Source organism: Protopterus annectens, chromosome 2.part1, assembly GCF_019279795.1.
Source record: "Protopterus annectens isolate FY-2018-M chromosome 2.part1, PAN1.0, whole genome shotgun sequence".
Taxonomy (NCBI): Eukaryota; Metazoa; Chordata; order Ceratodontiformes; family Protopteridae; genus Protopterus; species Protopterus annectens.
This window is the reverse complement of record NC_056729.1, coordinates 1,096,900,069-1,096,917,499: the sequence shown is the minus strand read 5'-3', so window position 1 is coordinate 1,096,917,499 and position 17,431 is coordinate 1,096,900,069. Positions and strand designations below refer to the sequence as shown.

The following is a 17,431-nucleotide window of genomic DNA, read 5'->3' as shown; positions in this document are numbered from 1 at the left end:
AAATGCCCTACACTGACCACCTCAAAAAACTTCATCTTTACTCCATAGCATATCGCCTACTCTGAGGTGATCTCTGCCTAACATATAAAGCTATATCAAACCCAGAGCTGTTGAACATGCTACATCTAAAGAAATCCCAATCCCTGCAAGTTACACAGTCTAGGGACCTAAACCTTGTCACCACAATAAACAGGACATGCTGGAGGGATAGATTCCTGTCCCAGAGACTTCCCATACTCTGGAACAGGTTACCCATCTATGTCAAGCAAAGTTCTTCTTTAGCACTCTTCAAGAAAAATCTTGATGAGTGGATGGGAAATAGGAAATACATCCCGGGGATCACTTCTGTGTCTCTGCTCGATAGTGACACAGGAAAATAACTTTCTTGGGTGGCGTAAGCCAGGGACCCTTGTTGGCTAGGCTTACATAGGCCCTTGGGCTGATAGCCTAGTACCTACTTATGAACCTATTCCCCTAACAGGGAGTCTGGGACATTCGATGGGTTTGGTAAGTGAGTTTATGCTTCAGCTAACTTTGCTTTGAGGGTACTGAATTATCTGGTACACACAATAAGATTTCAGAGAGATTTGACCAAGAAGATCTCCAAATCCTTATCAGGGTCCATGTCTTTGGAGGACAAGAAAACTGGACTTGCAGCTGGTCACCCTACAGTCCCTGTTGAATGTCTCCATGAGTCTGATCACCAGTGCAAATTACTGTCTCAAGAGGCATATGTACAGGCATTACCATAAGGAGACATGCTTGGATGTGCTTGTGTGACTTTGCTGAGCCTTTCAAGATGTCCTTTGTAAATACTCCTTTTGATGGTTCAGTTCTCTTCAGACCAAAAGTCAAGGACTCTAGAAGTGAGCAAGATGTGAAAACCCCTTCTGTTGTAGGGACACAGTTTTATATCCTCCGGAAGTCCTTCTCTAGAAACCAGAAGGGAGGTAAGAAACTGTAGTTCCAAAAGTCTCAAGGGTTCTCCTGAACACTCCTGTAGGTAGACCCACCCCAGGGCAGAGGGGGGGATTCTAATGGTGGATGTCGTCCATGCAGCAAAGAGATCCACAGAGTCAAGGCTTCAGGTATGCATTTTCTGAGAGGACTTATCAGCACTCCTGAACAGTTGCCCTACTGACACACTATGGAGGCAGTTGGGGGGCACTTGTCTCTGCACCCAAAACCTTGACATCCATCACCAAAGATGTCTGTGTGCACAGGATTAGAACTAGTGGCTACTCCTTTCCATTCCTTTACTTCCCACCATCCGCAAAGAAACTCTGAAATGTTCCAGTTTCTCACAAAAAGCAGCTGCAGTAGAAATAAAAAAAGCTGCTAGACAAGCAAGTCTTCCAGGATGTCACATGGACCCTAACTTTCTCCAGTCTCTTTTTGATGCCAAAATGAATGGAGACCTCAGGCCAATTTTGGACACCAGCCATCTCAGTCAATAGTTAATGCACACAAAGTTTCTGGATGGTCATTCTTTCCTCTGTTAAGGAAGAATGGCTAGATATGCGTGATAGACCTTCAGGATGTGTACTACCACATAATGATGGACAGGGGATCTAGAAGGTTTCTCCACTTCTGGCTGGAAGCCAGTCACCTTTGCTTCAGAACCTTTCCCTTTGGTCTCACTGCAGCCCCCCCAGGTGTAGTTGCAGCTCACCTCAGACTGCAAAGGTTCCAAGTGTTTCCTTATCTAGATGACTGGCTCATTACTGCTCCTATCAGGCCTCTTCTGATTCAGACCAGGGACTACCTGCTCCCTTTTTGCTCACAGGTGGGTATTACAGTAATTCTGGACAAATCTGAGCTTCTCCTGGTACAGATATTGGAATTCATAGGTGCTCTTTTAAATACCACAATCCAGATAGCAAGGCTGCCAGAGAACAGATTGTCCACCGTACAAAACCAGGCACTAAAGGGCTCTATCCTGTCAAAAGCCACCAGACATACTGGTTCTCTAGCTTCTGGGATTAGTGGCAGCCGCCACTACGTTTGTTCCTCTAGCAAGATATTACATGAGAGTTTTGCAGTGGACACTTGCAGTGCAATGATCCATCAGGTACCAACCCAAGAGTTGTGACAATAGCTTGACAAACATTTGCAGAACACATATAAGGTGGTAGATTTACTCTCCCGAGGTATCTCAAGGCCATCTGTTTGTATCTCCCCAAAGCCACAATGACAATGGATGCTTCCAAGCTAGGGTGAGGGGGCATAACATGGGAAAGGCCAGTCTTCACATCAGTGTTCTAGAGATAAGGGCAGTTCTCCTAGCCTTTTAAGCCTTTTAAGATGCCCATCCTCCAGGGGTGATTTTACTGCAGATGGAAAACATGTCATCTGTCATATCAACAATAAAGGGGGAACACATGCTTATCTGTTATGTTGAGAAGTGATGACAGTGTTTCAATGGCCGATATCTTCTGATTGCTTTTTGGTAGTAATGTATATACCATGGAAGTCCAGTGTTCTGGCAGGCAGGTTGAGGAGATCTATCCTTCTACCTCATGAGTGGTTCACAAACTCAATGGTGCTGGAACAGATTTTTCATCAATGGGGTCATCCATGCTGCAATCTTTTTGCCTCTCCCCCCAACCCCAAGTGCAGCAGGTTCTTTGCCATGGTCTCCTCCAGGTGTGAGCCACTGAGGAATACTCTGACTCACATGTGGTCTCCTGGTCTTCTCTATTCCTTTCCACCTACTCATCTGATTACATTGTTCTGCAGAAAGAATCTGAGAGGAAAATCTTGGTCATCCTCATTGCCCCTTTCTGGCCTTGATAACGGTTGTTTCCCTTTCCCCGCCCTCATTTGGTTCACCTTCCATAACTGCTGGATCCTGATCCATATCTTATGTGTCACCCATTGGGAATGCCTCACCCAGGCATTCAGGCCGTCAAGATAACTACTTGTTTTCTCCCCTTCCAATGATGGCTAGTCAGTCCAGGATCTCCTCTTAAGTAATACACATTCTTAGATCTTCCCAGTGACCATCAGCTAGAACAATTTACAAACGTAGTGGAAAAGATTTTCTATTTAGACATCCCAAAGGAATCTACATCCTTTTTTGTATAGTCTCTCTGTGGTCTTAGACTTTCTAGCATCTATTTTTCATGCTGGGGTCAGTTACTCTATGATTAACTTCCAGCTAGTGGCTATTTTCAAATTTTCATGTCAGAAAAAAACTGACCTTAACTTCTCTTAGATTGCCCAAAGCTTTCCTGAGGTGTGCCTTCCTTCTTAGACTACCTCTTAGGGCCCCTACTCCTTCTTGAGATGTGACCATTTTGCTTCAAGCTTTAACCCAGCCACCCTATGGATCTACTGCCAGGGTAGATATCACATTTTTGACTTGGAAAGCACTTTTTCTATTCACACTAACTTCAGCATGGAGAGTATTAGAACTGCAGGCCTTGTCCTTATAACATTTTCCACAAAGATAAGGTATCCCTGTGGACCAATCCATTCTTTATTTCTAAGGTAGCTTCTAAGACTTCACTGAACCAATGCATCAATATACAGGATTTTTTTCCAAATTTTCCAGTAACGGAGACACTCTGCTTTTCTAACTTTGTTTCTATCTCCATTGTACCAAATCCTTCAGGAAGACGTATCAACTATTTGTTCCTTTTCTAAGGGTAATATGGGCCAAGGAGTTTCAAAAGTATCCTTAGCTAGTATATTATCCAACTGTATCTCTCGTGTTTACAAAGAAAAAGGTTTGACCCCATTAAAATCACCAGATAGTGCATCGATTTTAAGTTAAACCAAGACAAAAAGAAAATTCTAAAGTCTTTACATATTTTGTTTCTGTTTCTGGCCTTACGCAACCAAAGTTCACAACTTGCAACTGACACCTTCCATCTTGTGCTAGAGATTATAACTAACTCAGATAAACCCCAGTTAGAAGATGGCATATTATGATATATGGTCTCTAGCAAAAAAAAAAAAATCCACTAACCAATTGTAAAAGAATATGAAAGTCTTGCCAACTATCTCTCTAAATATATTCACCTGCTTCATAAAACTGATTGTTACCCACTACTCCATCCTTACAACAAGTAGCAGAATTTTATTGTTTTGCCTTTCCTTGGAATTTATCACATTTGCTACACAATCACATCCAGTTAGCATACAAAATCATTCACATTCCTGGACTACCCCCAAAGTTAGTTGAAATGTTTGGGATTGGCATAATGATTAAGGTGTTTACCTCACAAACATAAGGAATAAGGTCTAATTTTCTCCTCTGGTCATTGTCTGGTTATTGGCCAGGCATGTAATAGTCTGCAGACTGATTGCCTAATATTTTCATAAATTAAGGTAGGTGCAACCTCCAGAGATTATACATGTAATAAAACTGTTAACACTTTACAAAAATACAGAACATCTCATAACAGCTACAAATCCCTGCTATATTTATGAAAACAGAAAGACAGTGAAACGAACACCACTCACAATGATAGAGACCCGACTGGTCTGGTATTAGGTAATAAAGGATAAACGCAGCTTCCCCAACAAGTACACTTTAATGGACACAAGACATCAAAATACACGACAGGAACATAATCCACTACGAAAATCACTGTTAAGCGCTTTCATCCGCCAAGGGCAGACTTCATCAGAACAATTAACATCAGCAACTGCTTCATGTTATATGTGAATTTAGGCGCCAAAAACTATTTAAGATAAAAGAATCCTTAAAGGCATAAACAATTTAAAAATTCCATAGTTACTTACTATAATGTACTTTATATTTTCAAATAGTAAATTAGTAAAATAGTAAAATGTATATATTCCATACGTAAACAGCATACTCTCCAATGTCCTAAATTTCAAAATGTCATAGTAAATAGGGTATGACATTAAAACTTAAAGCTTAAAATACTTGGAAACACAGTATATGTGAACCTCTACTATTGCAGGAATATTAACCCTTCATTTCATATGCACATTCTACATTCTGTGATAATTGGAACATCCCACTTCAAATGGACACTCAATATTAAAATAACTAACTAATATTCATATATATGGTATATAGCATAATATAAAATATTAAAATCTGGAAAGTATATCAAAATTGATAATCATCATGTAATAAATAATTATAAATATAAATATAAATATGTGTATATATATATAAATATGTTCTTGTTCAAATAAATACATAAAAAATATCATATAAAACATCATATAATACATAAATAATATATACAAACAGTATATGAATGGAACTCAGCATAACTATCGCATTAGCAAGAATGGCTTAATACTAATATAATCATTAAGGCCAGGTTTTGTTGTGGCATCGGCTAAAATTTGCCAATAACTTTCTCTGCATGCCAATCTAGTTTTCCAGTCCCCACCCAATGGGTTTGGATATTCTTTATCAATAATTGAGAACTGGAAAGTATGATGTTCCCCTACCTCACTGATGTGTTTATATAGCGCATTGTTAGAGTCTTTACATTTGATCTTATAATAATGTTCATAAATACGTTGCCTCAATTGTCTTTCAGTTTTACCTATATAGAATGCAGGGCATTCTATACACTTAGCTAAATACACTACCTGTTTAGTATAACAATTACCATCCATACTTTTAATCCTCGTCCCATTCACATTTTCCAATTTTGTATAAGACTGATTGTTAATGTATTTACATTGTTTACATCTCCCACATCTCTTTGTAGGGTTATATATGTTCCTTTTAGTACTTTCGTCATGCCCTACTTTTTCAAGTAATTTTTTAAGGTTAGGGGCAGTCTTATATACTATTTTTGGGTAAAGTCCTAATTTCTCCCTATGTACATCAGATACTGTCACTATATCCCAATGTCTTGTCAATATCTCCTTAATACTGTCAACATAGGGAGTATAGGTAAGAACACATACCCTACCTGCTGGAAAACTACTTATAGGTCTTATGTTCATATTGGAATCATATTTCCCTATTAATGGAATGTACTTACAATCCCATTGGGCAGAGACATAATTGATCGTGTCATCAATTAATTGTGTTGGATATCCTCTATCCAAGAAGAGTTGTCTGATAAATTTCATCTCAACCTCCATTTCCTTTCTTGTAGATGACATCCTAGCTACAAGACAGTATTAAGGAGATATTGACAAGACATTGGGATATAGTGACAGTATCTGATGTACATAGGGAGAAATTAGGACTTTACCCAAAAATAGTATATAAGACTGCCCCTAACCTTAAAAAATTACTTGAAAAAGTAGGGCATGACGAAAGTACTAAAAGGAACATATATAACCCTACAAAGAGATGTGGGAGATGTAAACAATGTAAATACATTAACAATCAGTCTTATACAAAATTGGAAAATGTGAATGGGACGAGGATTAAAAGTATGGATGGTAATTGTTATACTAAACAGGTAGTGTATTTAGCTAAGTGTATAGAATGCCCTGCATTCTATATAGGTAAAACTGAAAGACAATTGAGGCAACATATTTATGAACATTATTATAAGATCAAATGTAAAGACTCTAACAATGAGCTATATAAACACATCAGTGAGGCAGGGGAACATCATACTTTCCAGTTCTCAATTATTGATAAAGAATATCCAAACCCATTGGGTGGGGACTGGAAAACTAGATTGGCATGCAGAGAAAGTTATTGGCAAATTTTAGCCGATGCCACAACAAAACCTGGCCTTAATGATTATATTAGTATTAAGCCATTCTTGCTAATGTGATAGTTATGCTGAGTTCCATTCATATACTGTTTGTATATATTATTTATGTATTATATGATGTTTTATATGATATTTTTTATGTATTTATTTGAACAAGAACATATTTATATATATATATACACATATTTATATTTATATTTATAATTATTTATTACATGATGATTATCAATTTTGATATACTTTCCAGATTTTAATATTTTATATTATGCTATATACCATATATATGAATATTAATTAGTTATTTTAATATTGAGTGTCCATTTGAAGTGGGATGTTCCAATTATCACAGAATGTAGAATGTGCATATGAAATGAAGGGTTAATATTCCTGCAATAGTAGAGGTTCACATATACTGTGTTTCCAAGTATTTTAAGCTTTAAGTTTTAATGTCATACCCTATTTACTATGACATTTTGAAATTTAGGACATTGGAGAGTATGCTGTTTACGTATGGAATATATACATTTTACTATTTTACTAATTTACTATTTGAAAATATAAAGTACATTATAGTAAGTAACTATGGAATTTTTAAATTGTTTATGCCTTTAAGGATTCTTTTATCTTAAATAGTTTTTGGCGCCTAAATTCACATATAACATGAAGCAGTTGCTGATGTTAATTGTTCTGATGAAGTCTGCCCTTGGCGGATGAAAACGCTTAACAGTGATTTTCGTAGTGGATTATGTTCCTGTCGTGTATTTTGATGTCTTGTGTCCATTAAAGTGTACTTGTTGGGGAAGCTGCGTTTATCCTTTATTACCTAATACCAGACCAGTCGGGTCTCTATCATTTATGAAAACAGCACTACTTCTACAACCTTCAGCCTATTGCCCAGATAAATCCCTGAACATCTGGAGCTGGTGTAAATTAACTCCTTAAACCAGGTTCATAGGTGTGTCCTAGACTAACAACCACTGGAGCCTTTTTAAGCCTAGTCATGCATCCCAAATCTCTGACAAGTCTGGCATCCTTGATAAGTGTAAGCAGGGGCTTGGGAGACGAAACAACTACAAGCAAGGGCCTGGGAGATAAACCACTTATAGGCTTCCTGAGTCCATTAGAGACATAGGTGCCAAACCAGGGATCATTTCCTGTTACCCCTTAACTTATTTGTCCAAATTACACTTAAATTGGTTTAGGGAGGAACTGTTCCACCTGGATGCAGAATCTGTTCCAAAGAAGGGGTTGTGTCTGGGATATACACCTGTCTCTCCAGGTCTTTTTTGGATATTAAAAACAAAAATAAAAAAGAGGTTATGAGGACAAATGTTTTTGAAAAGGTATGATTGTTTTATGTATATGATGTAAATTTAAATGTATACAGATGTCATGTACATATGTAAATATTCTAAATATTTTTAATTTGTAAATATGTGGCTATGAAAATACAATAAAATATAGAGCCCCTACTCTTTTTATGATACGTGCCATGGAACCTTTTAATTCCACCTGAGCTAATAGTTATGGAGAAAGTGATGGGGTAATATATAAATGTATAGACGAGAGTAAGGATATATATATAGCAAATAATGAACATGATAAAGTATCAATAATATTTTTATAAATAATATTTGAAGATTTATACAAAGAATAAATTATATCTGTGTATATAATGTTTGAAGACTTTACATCAATAAATCTCCTCCCATCTACTGATCTAGTCACTTAACAGCCTCTTCAACAAACTTCAAAGTACCTGGTATATAAAAAAAGTTTAGTTTCCTGCCTCTCTCCTGCACATTGCCCACTATTCCTTTATACTCCAACTCCTTTGATGGGCTGAGCTATTATGAAACACTTAGGAATTTGCAAACTCATTTATTTACAAAATCTTATCAAAAAGCACATCATAGAAGAGTTTGTGTTTCACATCATCCCAGGCAATTACCATCCTTAAAAAAAATGCCATATTTAACTGTCTACAGCCACTGTATCTCTTGTACTTGATTTAACATTCTACTATAATTTCTGTCTGCTGTATCACAACATACATAATAAAAATACTTGCTGTCAAAATGGTGTTTCATATGTGGGATGTCATGGGTTTTTAGTTTTATTGTCTTCAGCTATGGCACATAACTATCATGATCTGTGATCAAAGTTATGAGCTCATTTCATCCTGATTACTTTGTACCTCAGTGATTGGATATATATGTTATTTGTTGTAATACATATTTTTATGATTTGCCTTCACTGTTCATTTTTACTACTTGTATGCCTTTATCAGTGGTACTTTTTCAGTGTTCACCTCTGGTCTCCACTGCAAATGGGCCAAGCAAAGTCAACTCATGGTAAGCAGAACCAAAAAGCAAATGCACATACATCTATGCATAAATATATTCATGAAAAGAGTAATTCTGGTGAGTCCACATACATGGTTAACTGATTGAAATAAACAAATAAATACATGCATGCATACATAAACAAATAAGTAACATATTTACTATTTTGTTATACTCTACGAGTTACATTACATGTTAATGTTGCAACAGGATTATTTTAACTACATACTTGGAGGTTTTTTTAAGTTCTGAAGTGGTTCTTTGATTAAGGGATGAAACTGCTAAACTGACTTTTAATAAAGATGTGTGCCATGTGTGATACTCTGCAGCATCTATTTGGTTCGTGATACTGTAGGAGTATATGAAGAGCTTACATGCTGTCTCATAGAAATATATATCTGGGTAAAATGCTAGTTGTAGGAAGGCAGCTAGTCAAATGAGAGGAAAAGCTGATATAGCTGATTGAAAATCAATTGATCATATGTTCTGGCTGTATTTTTCTGTCCAAGGTTGCAGTACAGTGTAAATCAGGAATTTTGCCCTCTCTGCACTGTAGTACAATCTTGGAGTTGGTATACATAATTAGCAGGGGGTGGAGGGGTGGATGGGGCTTGCCTTTCCCTGCTAAAACATTTTTTTATGTTTTGATCAGCTGCTGTTCAACCAGTTCCACTGGTTCTGTTGCCATTCTATGTTGTACATTTTTTGATTTATTGACATATATATATATATATATATATATATATATATATATATATATATACACACACATACTGGAGTAATGCAGGTTAGAATGTCCTCGCATTTACTGTCCAGTTAGCAGTGTATGCTAACATAGATAGTTTTTAACAGATGTCTGACTCCTAGAATGAAAAATACTGCATGGCATGCTACTAGTCCACAGTATTATTTTATGATATATAGATGATATGGTGTATTCTTTACCACATTTCCACAAGATACAAACACAGACACACACACACACACACACACACACACACACACACACACACACACACACACACACACACACACACACACAGATGCAAACACACACACACACACACACACACACACACACACACACACACACACACACACACACACACACACACACACACACACACACACACACACACACACACACACACAGAAGCACACATGCATTACATATGCATAAACTTCTACATTAGCCACAGAATTTTTCAGGCATGCATCTTAAAAATTAATTGAAGTAAGGATCAAATTAAACAAACCTATAGCTTTTATATTGGACTTACCTGGCTCTAGTTCTGCAACTGCATAGAGGAGGTCATAGTTAATGACCGATGTAGCTTCATGTATCTCATTTATCTGCTCCCATTCTGTAGGAGGTGATGATGGTGGGGATATGAGGAACTGCTTTGCTGGCTGTGGAGGAGCCAAGTGACGACCATCTCCTTCTACTTCAAGATTTTGGACCTGTTAAGTAATATTTGCAAAATATGGTTACATGCCAATGAGGTTATTATACTAAGTAGAAGTCATTAAACGTTTAAACTTTAAAGTCATTGCTAAGACTCAGTGGGAAATGTGGATCCTCCATAATTCTTTTTCTTTCTATTCCTTGATTATAGGTACATTTTCCAGTGTTATATTTTCATGGCACAACTGCATAGACCCAACCAATATTCCTATCAAAGTCATTTTTTCCCAGTGTCCTTCCAGAAGTACTATGTAGTGTTACACTTCTGCCCCCCCCCCCCCGCACGAACTGAAGTTTTTAAGCCTGGTGGTAGCAGGGAATTCTCATACTATTATATGGCATTGTAGCTAGACTACTGCACTTGCTTATTACACATTCTATTAGAGAATGGAATTCTCATACTATTACATGGTATTGTGACTCGGCTACTGCATTTAATTATCGTACATTCTATTAGAGAATGGGATCCTCATACTACTACATAGCATTGTAACTCAGCTACTGCACTTGCTTATCGCACATTCTATTAGAGAATAGAATTCTTATACTATTACATGGCATTGTGGCTTGGCTACTGCATTTAATTATCATACATTCTATTAGAGAATGGGATCCTCATACTACTACATGGCATTGTAACTCAGCTACTGCACTTGCTTATCGCACATTCTATTAGAGAATAGAATTCTTATACTATTACATGGCATTGTGGCTTGGCTACTGCATTTAATTATCATACATTCTATTAGAGAATGGAATTCTCATACTATTACATGGCATTGTGACTCGGCTACTGCATTTAATTATCGTACATTCTATTAGAGAATGGAATTCTCATACTATTACATGGCATTGTAACTCAGCTACTGCACTTGCTTATCGCACATTCTATTAGAGAATAGAATTCTTATACTAATACATGGCATTGTGGCTTGGCTACTGCATTTAATTATCGTACATTCTATTAGAGAATGGAATTCTCATACTATTACATGGCATTGTAACTCAGCTACTGCACTTGCTTATCACACATTATATTAGAGAATAGAATTCTTATACTAATACATGGCATTGTGGCTTGGCTACTGCATTTAATTATCGTACATTCTATTAGAGAATGGAATTCTCATACTATTACATGGCATTGTAACTCAGCTACTGCACTTGCTTATCGCACATTCTATTAGAGAATAGAGTTCTTATACTATTACATGGCATTGTGGCTTGGCTATTGGATTTGCTTACTGCACATTTAATTAGAGAATGGAATTCTCATATTATTACATGGCATTGGAGCTCGACTACTGCACCTGCTTAACACACATTCTTTTAGAGAATAGAATGCTCATACTATTACATCCTACTCATAGGTGATCTCTGCCTAACATACAAAGCTGTGTCAAACCCAGAGCTGTTGGACATACTACACTTAAAGAAATCCCAATCTTTCTGAACCACTAGCTCACGGACTTAAACATTGTCGCCACAATAAACAGAACATGCTGGAGGGATAGATCCCTGTCCCAGAGACTTCCCATACTCTGGAACAAACTACCCATTCATGTCAAGCAAACCTCTTTATTGGCCCTCTTTAAGAAAAATCTTGACGACTGGTTGGGAAATAGAAAATTCACCCCGAGGACCACCTCTGTGGCACTGCTTGACAGGGGCACAGGAAAATAATTTTCTTGGGTGGCAAAAGCCAGGGAACTTTTTTGGCTAGGCTTATATAGGCCCCAGGGCCAATAGCCTAGTACCTACCTATGAAACTATGAACCTATTACATGGCATTGTGACTCAGCTACTGCATTTGCTTATCGCACATTCTATTAGCGAATGGAATTCTCATACTATTACATGGCATTGTGACTCGGCTACTGCATTCTCTTATCACACATTCTGTTAGAGAATGGAATTCTCATACTATTACATGGCATCGTGGCTCAAATACTGCATTTACTTATCACATATTCTATTAGAAATGTTAGTACTATCTAATGCCATTTTCACTGTTTAAAGAACACACACACACACACACACACACACACACACACACACACACACACAAGATTGATGTGCACGGCTCAACAACTTTCTCATGAACAGTTCATTAAAATCCATGCAAAACATAGTACGCTCCATAAATAACAACAAAAAAAGAAAAATCACTAATAACCAATGACAAAAAAACTCATCCACATACTAAAATAAGTGTGCCAGTGTGACTCCTCCAATGCTCCAGTGTTCAAACAAAATTTTCACTCTGTGATATAAAAAAAATCCTTTATTGAAGCAAAATAACCATGAACGTAGTGCTTTCTTCCCATACTAACATCTGGGGACTTCAGAGTTCAACAATACTGCTGACATCATTTCCTTGTATGTAACCTTCACTATTAATTAATTAATTAACAAAATAATAATTAATGGTATTTTTTTTTAATTTGTAGCATAAATATCTAACATGTATGTATGCAGTATAAAACAGACATTTAATATAATTCTTCCCTTCATCTTTAAAAACTCACAATGTATATCCTTTCATTAATACCTGGTGGTTTTGCTGCATTCAGTTTGATTAGCCAGATTAATTCCTTACATTTAAAAAAAATATCATCATCACTCCCTTTGTCATTCATCTCAACTCTATCAATAATGAAAAAAATGAACTTATTGAAGGAGGCACATGTCAGTGAATGCTTACGCAGAGAGGTAGTGACCCTACCTTTCTTAATGTCATAGATGTGCTCGTACATTCTAACTTTTAACCTCCTTGAAAGTTTTCTTACATAAAAATCCAGCACATGAGATGCATTTTGCTAAACAAACATCCATCTTAGTGTTACAAATGCATCTCTGAGGGCACTTCAAACCCTTACTTGCTCCTTCCACAATAACAGAGGGGCCGTTGTTGATGAATCTACAATACTTACATTATCCACACTTTCTCATTTTTGAAACTGTGTGGCCACCAATACTAATATAATTGTTTTCCAAGCAATTATTGATGATTCTACTCCTATTGTATACAACATTAGGTGTATTACTCATTATATTCTTAAACTTATGTGTATATATTAGATCCCAACAATAATACATAACCTTTACCAAGCTAGAAGCCATACTATTATATGATGTTAACTTAGCCCCTTCCTTGTGGACACTTGTTGCTCTGTTAATTTTTTCTACATTCCTCTGCTGGAATGGATTATTAACCCCTTAAAATGGGGGCAAATTTTGTTTTCTTCTCCTCCAAAATTTCAAGTTTTATTCCATTCAAAATCTCTCTTAAACAAATTTGTCAGAAACACTGGAGCATTGGAGGGCTTACACTGGCATGCTTATTTTAGCACATGGTTGAGTTTTTTGTCATTGATTATTAGTGACCTTTTGTTGTGTGTGTGTGTGTGTGTGTGTGTGTGTGTGTGTGTGTGTGTGTGTGTGTGTGTGTGTGTGTGTGTGTGTGGCTAACTGCTGGGTGAGTTCCAACTTTTTTGTTCAGTGTCTTCACAAGTTCTGACAGTTCCCTATGACTTATAATACAACACATTTCCAAGTGTGCCCCTACCAGTAATCAATCCATGGAGGAGGTTGGGCAAGTAGAAAACAAACAAACATTTTTTTCCTTGTGTGTGTTCTACACAGATTTTTAATGTGGCTGGAATGAGTGGTTCATTTAAAAACATTAACACTTCTGCATTTAGTGTGAACTCCTGATTAATGAACTTTAATTATGATTACCAACAAATTGAATATGCTGGGAGAGGCTCCTTGTCTACACAACTGAAACAGCTTGAAAAATTGTTAGCTCAGTATAGGACATTACAGGTTGATACTGGTTACTTAAATGAATGTTTAAGAGTGAATCAAGTCCTGAAAGTGTTGCTTTTATGGAAATTTTCAAACGGGCTAAAAGAAACTTTTGTGTTGCATCAAAGCCTGTTAGAATTGTTTGACAAAACCAGATTGGAAATAGTGACATTGATGTTGTTTGATAACAAACATAGAATAAGAGTGCCAGATGAAGGAATTAAATGGTTAATTCACAAGCGTAGAGAATGATTTATTATTTTCCACTGTTTTGTCAGAATACAAACCCATATTTCAGAAAGCACACAAACTATCACATGACAGCAAGCAATGCAAAATTAAGAAGCTCAGGAGAGACAAAGCAGATTACGAGCAGATGACAGCATATCCCAGACTGAAAATGCACAATCAATCGCACAATTTTGAAAATGATAATTTTGGTAGGTCAATGCCAAATCCACTGGATACCAGGAGGGAGAACCACCAAGAGTTGGTGCATACAATATTCATAGGTTAGTAGTAAGCTAACTGCCCTTGCGAGCCATTTAAGCCTAGCCAATTATCCCTTGTGAGACTCAAACCCTGCACCTTGTATTTGTAAGGCAAACATCTTAACATTAGGCCACTCTCCCAAACCCTTCAAGGTGATTTAATTAGACCATACTAGGTCGGAAGGGGCGAGGAGGAATATGGAAGCAATCACAACACACATCTGGTGGAAACACACCAGAACAGTACCCCTGGTCGGTCAGTGAGAAGATCAAGGAGGAGGACAGGCAGAAAGAGATATTAAGTAAACATTTTCAAGTTGAGGGCAACTACAATGAACAATGCAATAATGACAAGGTACTGTCTCATTTTAAAATGTATAAATTTGGTAATGTAGTTTGGAATAGTGACATGGATTCCCTGTTTGCGAAGGGCTTTACATTTGTTCCAGATTTTAAGATGGGCAGGGCCCAGTTGTGTTTGCAACTAAAGGTATATATACATCAATTGAATTAAAGAATATTTTTCAAAGATAAAAATAACATTGTTCAAAATTATGTTTTAAAGAGAAAAAGTACCTTTATTCCACCCCCTTATATTATGAGTTCATTATATGAGCATATGTGTAAAGAGCAATTCAAAAGGGTTGTAAGTAACACAAGGGTGAGTTGTGATAACTTAACCCATGGTGAACGGCTCACTCTGAACTACTTCAGTAATGAAAAGTCAGTGAGAGTAATCAAAACAGATAAGGGGTGTGGAATAGTTTTCATTGATCATTGTATTTACACAGGAAAAATGATCAACATTTTATGTGATGGTGACACTTGCAGATGTGTGTCTAAAAATGAAATTTTATTGGCTTACAACAAACTAGACATGATTTTAAATGGCAGGTTAAGCCAAGGTAGAAGAAAAATAATAACTTTGAAAATAGAGGGAAAGCATTTCAGGAGGAATGTGTGATGATATACCAGTCTTAAAGAAGATTGTGAGGAAATTGGGAGGTATGGCTAGCTCACTTGATTGTGACCTCCACCACAGCTAGGAATAAAATAGCTGGTTGCAGATTCAAGCAAGTATTTTACAGAAGCCCTTCTAACTACATGATTGATACGAATGAGCCACAGCTACTGTAGTGGCCAAAGTGAAGGCCTACCATGAGGCAATCCCTCAGTAGCAGAACAGAATGCAAACACTAGAAAATAAAACAGATGAGTTCTCTATAAGGCTTAGACCACTGCAAGAGGACCAGCAAAAAATGTGTTTTTTAATGGGTGCAACCACAGAAAGGTTGAAACGGTAGCAGAAGAAGCTTGATAACCTGAAGACTTACTTCTGGTGTGCCAACATAAGCATAAAAGGTATCCCAGAGACAGTCAGTGATGTCAAGGTAAAGCCCCTGTTTGAGAAACTTATGAAAGAGGTAATGCATGTTGTGTCTTACCGTTATGTTAGAGGCTATACAGACTAGGGAAGAGAACAGTGGAGGTCCTGTTTCTCCTAGACATGTCCTAGCTGCTATGCATTCTACTAGAATGAGAGACTCACCGATAGTAAATAGTAAAAATGACTGTGGGGTGTTACTGGGAAGATATACCCTCTTAATCATGACACACTACTCACAGACGTTATTTACAGTTCAGCAGCAAATAGAGGATATGTCAAGAAATGCATTATCAAGTGACACTCCTTTACCCAGCTATACTTGTAGATAGGCTGATCGTCTAATTCTGCTATCAAAGATGTGTAATTATGATAGCAATTTCCATTACTTATATAGCATTAGCAAACCTGAGTAGAAGGGATAGCTGGGGGTCGGGTGGGGTGGGAGGAGAGAGACTGATGTCAGCTCATGCCACCTTAGGGACACAGAGATGAAGAGGGACTCCCAACCCAGGAGTGATGCCTGGGGAAAGTCAGAGGGATAGCTGTAAGGTGATCCAACTGCATAAGATAGTAATATGCAGTATGGGTGAACAGGCAGATGCACATTCAAATAGTCTGCATAAAGGACTGAACCAGACCCACTGCTCCCTGCACCCAAATTTATGAGGAAGGGGGATGATAAGCACTGAAAAAACAAAACAATCTTTCACCTGTCTTGGATGATAACTGTCCAGGTCCTGCTCTTACCTATTACTACTAGAAGATGGTCTACAGGCCAGAATCAGTGAGATGGGGTGCTGGAATAGGTACATGATCAAGGTACTGGGGTTGCCAATTTGTGAGGAAATTCAGGAATTTATGGAATAAGTGTAAACAATGATTAACACAATTACAAAAAATAAGGCTGCTGATTAAATGTTTTCTAAGATGTGTTCATCCAGTAGTGAAATAAATAGATTTAGTGCTCAATCTGATCGTAATATAGCATCAAACTATGTTACAATGTTGTTAGGTACTCTTGTGATTAGCTTCAGGGCAGGAATTTCCAGCAATCTGTAGAGTCATTGCATTCCTTTGTCTGTCACCTGATAACATTTCTGGTTCACGGGAGTTATTATTTATCAAGAATTTGTGAGAAGGGAAAAAAATACCTGGAAAAACTTGAATACACAGAGGAAATATAACGGTCTCAGTAACACAAAATGCACAGTCAGAAGCTGTTAGATTCATACTTGGGGCCCATTAATCAACAT

The 17,431-nt window shown here is 37.2% G+C and overlaps 1 protein-coding gene across 1 annotated transcript in view; it reads right to left on the bottom strand.

The window, feature by feature from the left end:
* The window catches only part of RCAN2 (regulator of calcineurin 2), a 780,549-nt gene that overhangs the window by 203,351 nt on the left and 559,767 nt on the right, over positions 1-17,431 (bottom strand). Inside the window, exon 3 of the mRNA XM_044062642.1 lies at positions 10,306-10,486. Coding sequence (XP_043918577.1) covers positions 10,306-10,486 — 181 coding nt within the window. The remainder of the gene's footprint in view (positions 1-10,305; positions 10,487-17,431) is intronic.